General features: G+C 39.8%; 1 protein-coding gene across 3 annotated transcripts in view; it reads left to right on the forward strand.

Moving 5' to 3' along the window:
* ANXA5 (annexin A5) overlaps positions 1-8,304 on the forward strand; it is a 31,672-nt gene extending 23,368 nt beyond the window's left edge. For all 3 annotated transcript variants that reach the window (XM_032633388.1, XM_032633387.1, XM_032633390.1), the window contains 5 exons: positions 3,327-3,420; positions 4,328-4,423; positions 5,984-6,043; positions 6,251-6,373; positions 7,776-8,304. In XM_032633388.1, coding sequence (XP_032489279.1) covers positions 3,327-3,420; positions 4,328-4,423; positions 5,984-6,043; positions 6,251-6,267 — 267 coding nt within the window. In that variant the 3' untranslated portion in view covers positions 6,268-6,373; positions 7,776-8,304. The remainder of the gene's footprint in view (positions 1-3,326; positions 3,421-4,327; positions 4,424-5,983; positions 6,044-6,250; positions 6,374-7,775) is intronic.
* Positions 8,305-9,926: the final 1,622 nt, after the last annotated feature.

Raw genomic sequence — 9,926 nt, forward strand, 5'->3', positions numbered from 1 at the left:
CTTAGTAAGTATAGATTGGAAGGAAAAGATCTCGCTTAATCCGGCCCTACTTACAAAACCCGTCCTCCCAAGCTGTTAGGGGCTTTGCTCATTGCTGAGACGAGCTTGTTGCTTTCCAGGCTTGCACTGTCTGTGGGTCTGTAGGAGATTGCTGGCTCTCACACTCCTGCTCTCAGGACTGGGACTTCTGCATGCTTTTCAGGGGTCGCGGTCACGGTGAAAGGAGCAGCTTAATAGTCTCAGACGAACTGCAGTGAGGCCTGCATTAGCGGGCGGTGGGTGGGCGAGGTTTCCCAGCACAGCTGGTGGTGTGATGAGAGCACTGCTGCAGCGTGAGGGCTACTGAACGGGAACAGTACATTTGTACCTCGGGTTTTCATTGATTTCCTCTGCTTGGAGCACTCACTGTAGAGCAGTGCTTCTCAGACTTTAATGTGCATATAAATCCTTTGGGGATCTCCTTAAACTACAGATTCTGACTCAGTAGGTCTGGGTGGGGCCTGGGATCTGCATTTCTAACAAGACCCTCAGGTGATGCCCGTGCCGGTCCTGGGGCCCGCACTTTGAGTACTGAGGCTGTATAGGCATCACTTAACCTCTGCTGCAGGGGATATGACCATTCAGAACCCTGAAGGGGAAACTGGTACATCTGAATTACGAAGTTACTTTAACATACCCCTGAAAACAGTATCCAGGCTTTCTTTACCTTTTCAGTGACCAGGGACAACACAGAATACAGACTGGCTGTTGATCTTTGATTCATAAAAATCTCTATTAATTAATTCAGCCTGTTGAAAACAATTACCCTTTCAAGCATTATAAAAAAGGAACACACCCCATTTATACTTGTAGCAAGGGTACCTGGGCTTGTTATCACTGATGGGAATTTCAGATTTCTTAATTGAGAGTCATCCAACTAAGGGGCCCTTTTATAAGCATTTGAATTTTTTTCCCTACTGATACCTGGCACTAAGAGGATTCCTGTTATTTCAGGGATTTGATAAGCCTCAATGAGTCATTCACCTGGGAATTGAACATTTTGTAGTTAATTCACTTAACTTTTTAACATTTTTAATGCGTTGAACTGATTTTACTTTCTGCCCTACCAAATCCTTGTTTTATGCTTTCTCTGGAGAGAAAGTTGAACTCTTAAAGGAAGGAGGGAGAAGGGAATCAATGCTTATTGAGTACCTGCTATTGATTGCCTGACACTGTTCAGTGCATTCATTATGTGAGTTATATAATCTCCATTAATAACTCTATAGAAATATTATTCCTACTGTGTAGGTGAAGACACTGAGGCTCAAGAAGAGATTAAGTAACTCATCTAAGACTCACAGATAGGACAGGACCAGTTCTGTTTTGATTCCAAAACCTCTGTACTTTGCACTGAACCAGAGGTTATCAAACTGCTTGGCTAAAACTGTAAAGCCCCCTCTGAAGGGAAGGGGGAGGGTGAGGAGGTGTGAGGGTCCCTCATCCAGAAGAGCTCCGTGGATATTTGGGCAGCCTCATTTAACCCTTAAACGTTAAGACAAGGCAAAACAAAAGACTTTTAAAATATTGCTTTATATGATGATACCGTCATTATCATTGCATATGATTCAGTTAGTAGTAGTTTGAGACTAGGTATGATCCCAAACGTAATTCTTCCAAGAAAATTAAGAGATTATAGTTAAAAGTAGCCACACTCACCAGGTTTTTCCATACAACTGCTACAGCTACTAGAGAACATCCCTAGAAATATAGAACAATTGGTAAGAAAGGAGGCTTCAGCAGCGCTTGCAGTATTGTACAGGATGAGCCCTTCACCACTTTTTAGGCATTAATGTATACGTATATCTCATCTGTGTGTGGAAAACATACTAGAGGTAGTAGCCAGTATCTTTGGGATGTTGATATTCTTGGTAATTTAAATTTCCTTATTTATGTTTTTTCTCTGTTTTTATAAAATTTATCAATGAACATGTGTAATTTTTGTAATTAGATTACGAAAGATTTATCTTAAGAGAGGTGTACGCACCCTGATATAGTTCTAAGGTTAGATATTTGCATGACTTTCGTAGTAACACTTCTTTTTAGTTTTTTTTTTTTTTTTAATATTTTTATTATGTATTTATTTGGCTGTGCCGGGGTCCTTAGTTTGTGGCATGCGAACTCTTAGTTGCAGCATGTGGGATCTTAGTTCCCTGACCAGGGATCGAACCCCGAGCCCCCTGCATTGGGAGCGTGGAGTCTTAGCCACTGGACCACCAGGGAAGTCCCTTCTTTTTAGTTTTGAAGAGCATGCTCGCAATGACCAGGATTGATGTTGTGTATTTTTATCATTAAAATAAATTAATTTTTCAATATGAGCATAGAGAATGATTCTCTTGGAAGTGTAATACAAAATAGATCTGTAGTAGCGTAGTCTATATTCTTAAACATACTGTGATCAAAATTCCTACATCCAAACACTGCTTTGATCACCTCGTATCATTTGTTTTGCCACTTGTGGCCGTAAAGGCAGCTCGGAGTAGTAGTCTCAGCAAATTGCATTTGGCTTGCTTTAATAGGTATACTTACCTTGAAATGATTAAAAGGGTAGTATAGACATTTTAAAGATTGATGCTTTGGGTTTTAATAAATAATCTACAACCCAATAAGTGGACTCAGATTCAATGATGATGTTTGTATATAATTTTTTCAGCAATGATATGGACATTGGAAAGCATATATTCTTTTCCATGTAAAAAGGTAAATGTAGACACTCAAACCATTCAACAAGTATATGTTAAGTGCCTGCTGTATGTCAGGCACTGTGCTGTATTAACAATGGTTTTAAAAATTCGGTTGTGATTCTTTTACAAATGGGAAAAACTTTTTGTAGCTAGCATTGGTTAAATTTCAGTTGTAAAGAGAGAATATGGAGTTTTATCATGTATTACTGAACAGCTACAAAGAGCAAGCAAAACAGAAAACGCAGACCCCTTAGCTCCTAGTTAAACTTTCCCAGTCTGTAAATGGATGTATCAGCAGTGAGGTAATCGGAACTTTCCACCAACCACATCATTGCTCCTGAATGATTGGAAGTCATGGTAGACATTTTGGGGACATTTAACCTGGCACCATTGCTCTGCTTTATTGCTTTGCCACAGTTTAGTGGCAAGCTCCCAAGTAGCCCCAGACTGAGTGAGCTGAGTTTCAGAGTAGGAGACATCAGAACTGAAAAACATAAGATGATGAATCAGGCAAATTCATATTCGGGGAGTAAAACCCAAGTGTGATTAAGAACCTGGACATGAGATGGGAGAACGATTTCTTAACTGAGGTTGAAATTTTCACAGGCTTTGTTTCAGGCTGGAGAACTTAAATGGGGAACAGATGAAGAAAAGTTTATTACTATCTTTGGAACACGAAGCGTGTCTCATTTGAGAAGGGGTGAGTGATAAAAATGTGTATGGGTACGTATGGTACTTTGATTAATTTTGAAAGTACAAGAGTCAGTGTGCCAAAATACCTGCTGCATAACAGGCTCTTGCTGAATGGATCAGTTTTTAAATTTCTTCCTTTTGGTGACCTTGAGAAATCTCACAGTTCTCTGCTTCTCTTGTAGCTATTACAAAACTTAGAGATCCTTAGTCCACTCTTTGCTATCAGGGTGATGAGGGAGATAGGCCTCTAGATTGTTACTCACAGTGACAAATCACTGAGCTGTAGCTCACTGCAAGTATTTCCTCTTAGATAGTGGTACCTAAGAGCTCACTTCTGGGCATTCATCAGTACTTGTGGTATCAAGTGGGAATAAGTTCACGGGCAAGTGACAGAAAACCCTACTAATAGTGGCTTTAATATTGGGCTTTCTGTAGGTAAGATTCCTTGGCTGATTTGGCAGGACGTAGGCTCTTTTCTGTTTTCCTTCTCCGCTGTCCTTAGTGCTTTGGTTCTCTTTCTCATGTTCGGTACCTCGTTGTCACACTGTGACTGCTGTTGCTCCAAACATACCAGCCATTTTCACAGCAAGAAGAAAAGAAAGGGGTAAACTCACCATATCTGTCTATTACTTTTAATTGGGAAAGAGAAAGGTTTTTCAGAATCCGCTCCCACAGATTCCCCTTTAGATCTCATTGGTTATAACCAGTAAGGAGGGCTGGGAAATGAGTGAACAAAGAACACTTAGAATCCATTGTTTCGGGCTTGGCACGTTGAGGCTCTGAACAAAATCAAGGTCTGTCAGCAAGGAGAAAGGGGAGATTTGTGTTTGGTAGGACAGTGCCTGGTTAGAGGAAGTATCTTTCTGGAAAGAGTGATTCTTATGTGATTCATAAATTGTTGTCCTGTTTTCTAGTGTTTGACAAATACATGACTATATCAGGATTTCAAATTGAAGAAACCATTGACCGAGAGACTTCTGGTAATTTGGAACAACTGCTCCTTGCTGTCGGTAGGTAATTTTATAATGTATATAATATTCATGGTGTTAAGAGTTAAAGTATTTTATTCAGTTGAAGCTGTATCTGAAAATAACCATCTATTTCTTTATTATAAAAGAGCTTATCATGATATTTGGGTGAAGCAAACTCCTAAGTTTCCAATTCAAAATCTATCTTGTTGTTGGAAATACGTGAAATATCTGGTTATTTCATTTAATCTTATGGAAACATTAAGAGAATTGTTTAAAAATCATTTTGAAGCTGCATTAAAAGTATTACTGTTTCATTGTGAACCTGAAATGTGGGCATTGTAATCTCAGAGGCTTGCAAATGTTACTTCTGATATCTGTGAAATTTAACTTTCTTTAGAATACCATCCTCACAGTTTTGAAGCAGACTGAGAAATTGGAATCTGATTTAGAATAAGTATCTTTGATATAATGGAAGATGTGTGATAGTGGTTATTTTCTGAGTAAATAGTTTAGAATTTATTTTAGCTAAATATTCAGAATAACCTGGAAAAATTGGAGAAACGAGTTTGTGCAGTTTATTGTCGTATTACGTACTCACCAAATTCCAGGGAGAATGTAGTTTGTGAGTTCCCTGTGGTCCAGCTTTCATATGGGTTTGGAGTGAACCTCTGTCTGCTGTTTGTTCTGAGTATTTGGTGTTGAGCTGAAGCTTCTGTGCTCTCTGTCTTCTGGAGAATAAGCTAAATGTGTGCGTGTACCAGCACTAACAGTAACCTTTCATTTGAGTCCACAGTTAATGAATTTTAACAGAAATCTTTTAGATGACCCCTTCATATAGAATACACATAAAAGTTATGACAGATTTAGTTCCTGGTGGCTGTTTTCTTAAGCATTGGAGAAGAACACACTGCCCCCAATCAAGGATTTGTTATTTTATATATTAGGGAATTTTTATGATAGTTTCTGAAGCTAAGCAGACTGAGTTCTGAGGAGCCCTAACATACAATAGATATGTGCGTGTTCGGGGAAGATACTCTTTTCTGTTACCAGTTTATCTGGATGTTTCTACCGGAATGGGTGAGTCTCGTGCTGCTCTGTGTGAATCATGGACGTTATATCAACAGAATACGAGGGAATACCTATATTAAGATTTCAGACAGATAGTCTAAGGTTTGTCAGATTAGATGGGGTAGTAATCTTATATTATTTGCTTGAATATATTGGAATGAAAACTCCCAGGAGGTTTGTATAATTTACTGGGGATGAAGAAGGTTGTGGCGTAACAGCCCGGGCTTGCCAAAAACTGTTACAGCGAGAAGGTGCTCATAGAAGAAAGGGGCACTGAAAAACTTGCCGCCCCCTGTCCTACGTGCCTTTCTGTGTAGAACTCAGAACTCTAAGGAAAACTCAAGCCAGTATCTATGGAGATTCTCTGTAGTCAGGAGATCAGAGCAGCTTGCCAATGAGCAGCTCTTGAGCCTGTGTTACTTTCATACTGTATTTAAGTAGAGCTATAAGCGTCAGGCAGCTTTGATTTTAATTACTTTATCCTTTTCACATCAGAATAGCATGTGACCATTATATTACTTATTTTTGTAGTGAAAATCCATTCGCAGTATACCTGCCTACCTTGCAGAAACCCTCTACTATGCTATGAAGGTAAGTGCATGCCTTGAATCTTCTATCTAATTAATTTATCTCTCTAGTATGCTTTAGATGATAGACTTTGAGGCTTTTTTCCTCCTTAAAACAGGTAGTTCAATTCTACTAAATTGTTTTACTTTATTGACTCACCCCAACTCAGGGGAGTTTGATGTTATAATTGACATTTTTAAACACGTGCCTCTCTTTTGTTCTTTTTTAAAGGGAGCTGGGACAGATGATCATACCCTCATCAGAGTTGTGGTTTCCAGAAGTGAGATCGATCTGTTTAACATTAGGAAGGAGTTTAGGAAGAATTTTGCCACCTCTCTTTATTCCATGATTAAGGTAGTAGAACCTTTCTTTAAATGTTTAGAAATCCACAGCAGACCAGTGCATAGCTTGCAAGACATGGGTGGGAGAACCTAATTCCTGTGTTAAGTTTAGAGTTTTAGAGACGCGATTAGAGCTGTGAGTTACAAAGTTTGGCGTAATGTCCCCTGAAGTACGGGTGATGGCTCCTGAGTGAAAGACTGGCTCTCGGTGAAGGCCGAGGCTCCTGGTGAGCTTGGAAGCATTATTTAGTAGTGGTGACAGATGACTCACTAAACCCAGTCTTGTCCACGGTAATAATATGTTGGTTCTTTCTGCCTTTTATCAGTTCCAGCTGTCTTTATTAGTTTCTCCTTTCTTTCATATCAGTGTTTTCTTTCTTTATTGTCTGTTATCACCTTATCTCTGGTATTGGTTCATAGTTCAGGAAAGAACCAACCAGGTCATATCAGGAGTAAGTAAAGAGCTTAAGTATTACTGTCATTTTCATCCTTTTAAAAGCAAGGGACACTGTGGCCTATAATTAAATTTGGCTTAAGGCCTTTTGACTTCCTCATTCTTTCTTTTCCTCTCTCCCTCCCTCCCTCCCTCTGTCTGCCTTTCTGTCTTTTTTTGTCTCTCTGTCTTGGTCTTTCTCTTTGATAAAGGGGAATGTGGGCTGTATGCAAAGCAGCATCTCAGTTGAGAAAGCGTTGAGCTTTGTGTGTGCGTGGTGTGCTGGGCTGAAGGGTACTAGAGAGTTCTCCCAGTGACTCATAGCTTGAAACGTTAACTTATCCCACACATCTGTGCGTGACACAAGCAGAGGCAAAATGTACCTAACCCTTCTGTCTTTGAGGCAAAGCCGTAACAGCCAGGCGGTCCCAGCATTGCCCCCCATAGCCAGCCATATGCTATGTGACAAGACAGGGGTCCCCAACTCCCGGGATGTAATGCCTGATGGTCTGAGTTGGAGCTGCTGTAATAATAATAGACATAAAGTGCACAGTAAAGTAATGCCCGCGAATCATCCCGAAACCATCCCCTGCCCCCCGGTCCTTGGAAGAATTGTCTTCCGTGAAAACAGTCCCTGGTGCCAAAAAGGTTAGGGACTGCTGTGATGAGAGACTCAGAGTTCGTTTAGAAACCCTGACTTGAACATGGCTGTAAAAGCTTCCCTGTTCTCTGTGTTACTAGAGGGAAGAACATACTTCACTGTCTTAGGTAGAACTGTGCTTTTAAGGGGTAAAATTAGAAAGTTAAGCATCAGTTGCGTCAGTAGGAAATTCTCTGTAAAGCATTCCTGTTGTGAAAGGCACTCACAGAGAGATTACCCACATGGGGGAAACGTCATGTGAATAAAACCTGTTGCCAGATATGTCTTAGTTTTTTATTTTCTGTGAGTCATGGGGGTTAACGGAGTACATTTGGGTTTCAGGGGGACACATCTGGGGACTATAAGAAAGCCCTCCTGCTGCTCTGTGGAGAAGATGACTGACGTGCGCCTGGGGAGAGACCCTGCACCGTGCCTGCCACCGTCACCACTGCCTTCCTGCAGTGCATCTCACTGCACTTCCTGCACGCCAGCGCGTGGCACGTTGCCTTATTCATGCCAGCATGCTATGACCAAAATATATATGTTGTAGAAGAAAATAGTAGTGCTCCTTTCTGATCTTCACTTAAAATCCTTCTCTTTGACTGTCGTAGTCCTGAAGTGTACTTATGTTACTAAGACTAAAGTCTGGATCATTTATATTTTCCTTTAAGAGGTCAGACTGCTTTCAGCCTTTTTTAAAAACTTCATTTATATTAAATTGATAACCGCATTACCTTAACCAGAACCTTAGCCTTGAAATTGTGAACTCCTGGAAATGTTATTAATCAAGTTTGCTACTAAATTGAACCTGAAACATTATGGAGGTTGCATTCAAAGGGTTAATGAATAATAAACGTTTCCTTCCTCCTGAGTTACGTGTGGGTGTATGTCTAAAGAAAACTTATTTAATTTACCTACTTAACAATGATATGTTTTTTCAAGCTAGTCGGTTGACAGTGTTGTCAGTTGACAACTGAATTTATAGTTGGCTTTTGGGTGAAAAGCTTGAAATACAACATGCAAAATGAATGTCTGTGCAGTGTGGAATGAGGGAAGAGTTGAAGGGGGTCTCTGATTTATTGGTGGCGTGTTTATGTGGGCATCAATTAAAGCAATGCTTATGTTAGTTGCTTAGTAGAAAAGCTGATTTTAAAACTTAACCTAAAATTTCAGAGTGTTACTTTTCACTTTCCTGTTACAACTTGTTTTTCCTGTTTTTATCTACTACCTTCTTTGAGATAAAAAAGCAGGCAATATAGAGGCAAAAAGAGAGAAGCGGCTTCTCTCTTCTAATATTTACCTTTCAGTTTTCTGCTTTCAAACTGCTTCTTGAATTGGTGTCAATTTCCTTTTTTCACTTACTCCCTTATAAATGTATGTTTTTAAAAGCAAGTGATTGCTATTAATAAGACATTTTAATAAATGGACTCCTCTCCTACTGAAAACTCTTAATTAGTGATACTGTTCTTTTCACAAGCTTGGCTGGTCATCAGAATAACCGTGAGAGCTTTGAAAATTATGTGTGTGTATATATGACATGCTATTTTTTTTTTCAAAAGCTCTCCGTAGGCAATTCTAATGCAGAGCCAAGTTGAGAATCAACTGCCTCTACTGCCCCCAGCCCCGCATGCTGAGATATAATTGACATACAGCACTGACAGGTTTAAGGCGCACAGCATAACGGCGTGACTTATGTATGTTGAAAAATGATTGTCGCAGTAAGTTTAGCAAATATCTATCATCTCATGTAGATTAAAAAAAAAGAAGAAAACGTTTCTCCTGGTGGTGAGAGCTCTTAGGGTTCTCTCCTAACAAGTTCCAAAAGGCCAGACAGCAGTCTTAAGTATAGTTACGTTGAACGTTACATCCCCAGGACTTACTTATCTCATAACTGGAAGTTTGTACCTTTTGTCCACTTTCTTCCAATTCCCCACTCCCCACCCCTGCTTCTGAGAGCCACAAATCTGACCTCTTTTTCTATTAGTGTTTGTTTGTTTGCTTTTTAGATTGTACATATAAATGAGATCGTGCAGTATTTGTCTCTCTCTGACTTATTTCACTGAGCATAATTCCCTCAAGATCCATCCACGTCGTCCCAAATGGCAAGAGGTTCATTTTTACGGATGAATAATATTCTGCTCTGTGTGCGTGCGTGCGTGTGTGTGTGTGTGAGTGTGTGTGTGTAGCTATCACTGTTTCTTTGTCTTTCATTCATTGATGGATACTTAGGTTGCCTCTATGTCTTGACTACTGTAAATAATGAACATGGGGGTGCATATATCTTTCTGAGTTAGTGTTCTCATTTTCTTTGGATAAGTACCTAGAAGTGGAACTGCTGGATCATATGGTAGTTTAAATTTTTGAGGACCCTCCACGCTCTTTTCCATGGGGGCTGTATAAATTTACATTCCCACCAACAGTACACAAGGGTTCCCTTTTCTCCACATTCTCGTCAACGTTTGTTATTTCTTGTCTTTTTCATAATAGCCGTTC

Source organism: Phocoena sinus, chromosome 5, assembly GCF_008692025.1.
Source record: "Phocoena sinus isolate mPhoSin1 chromosome 5, mPhoSin1.pri, whole genome shotgun sequence".
Lineage (NCBI taxonomy): Eukaryota > Metazoa > Chordata > Mammalia > Artiodactyla > Phocoenidae > Phocoena > Phocoena sinus.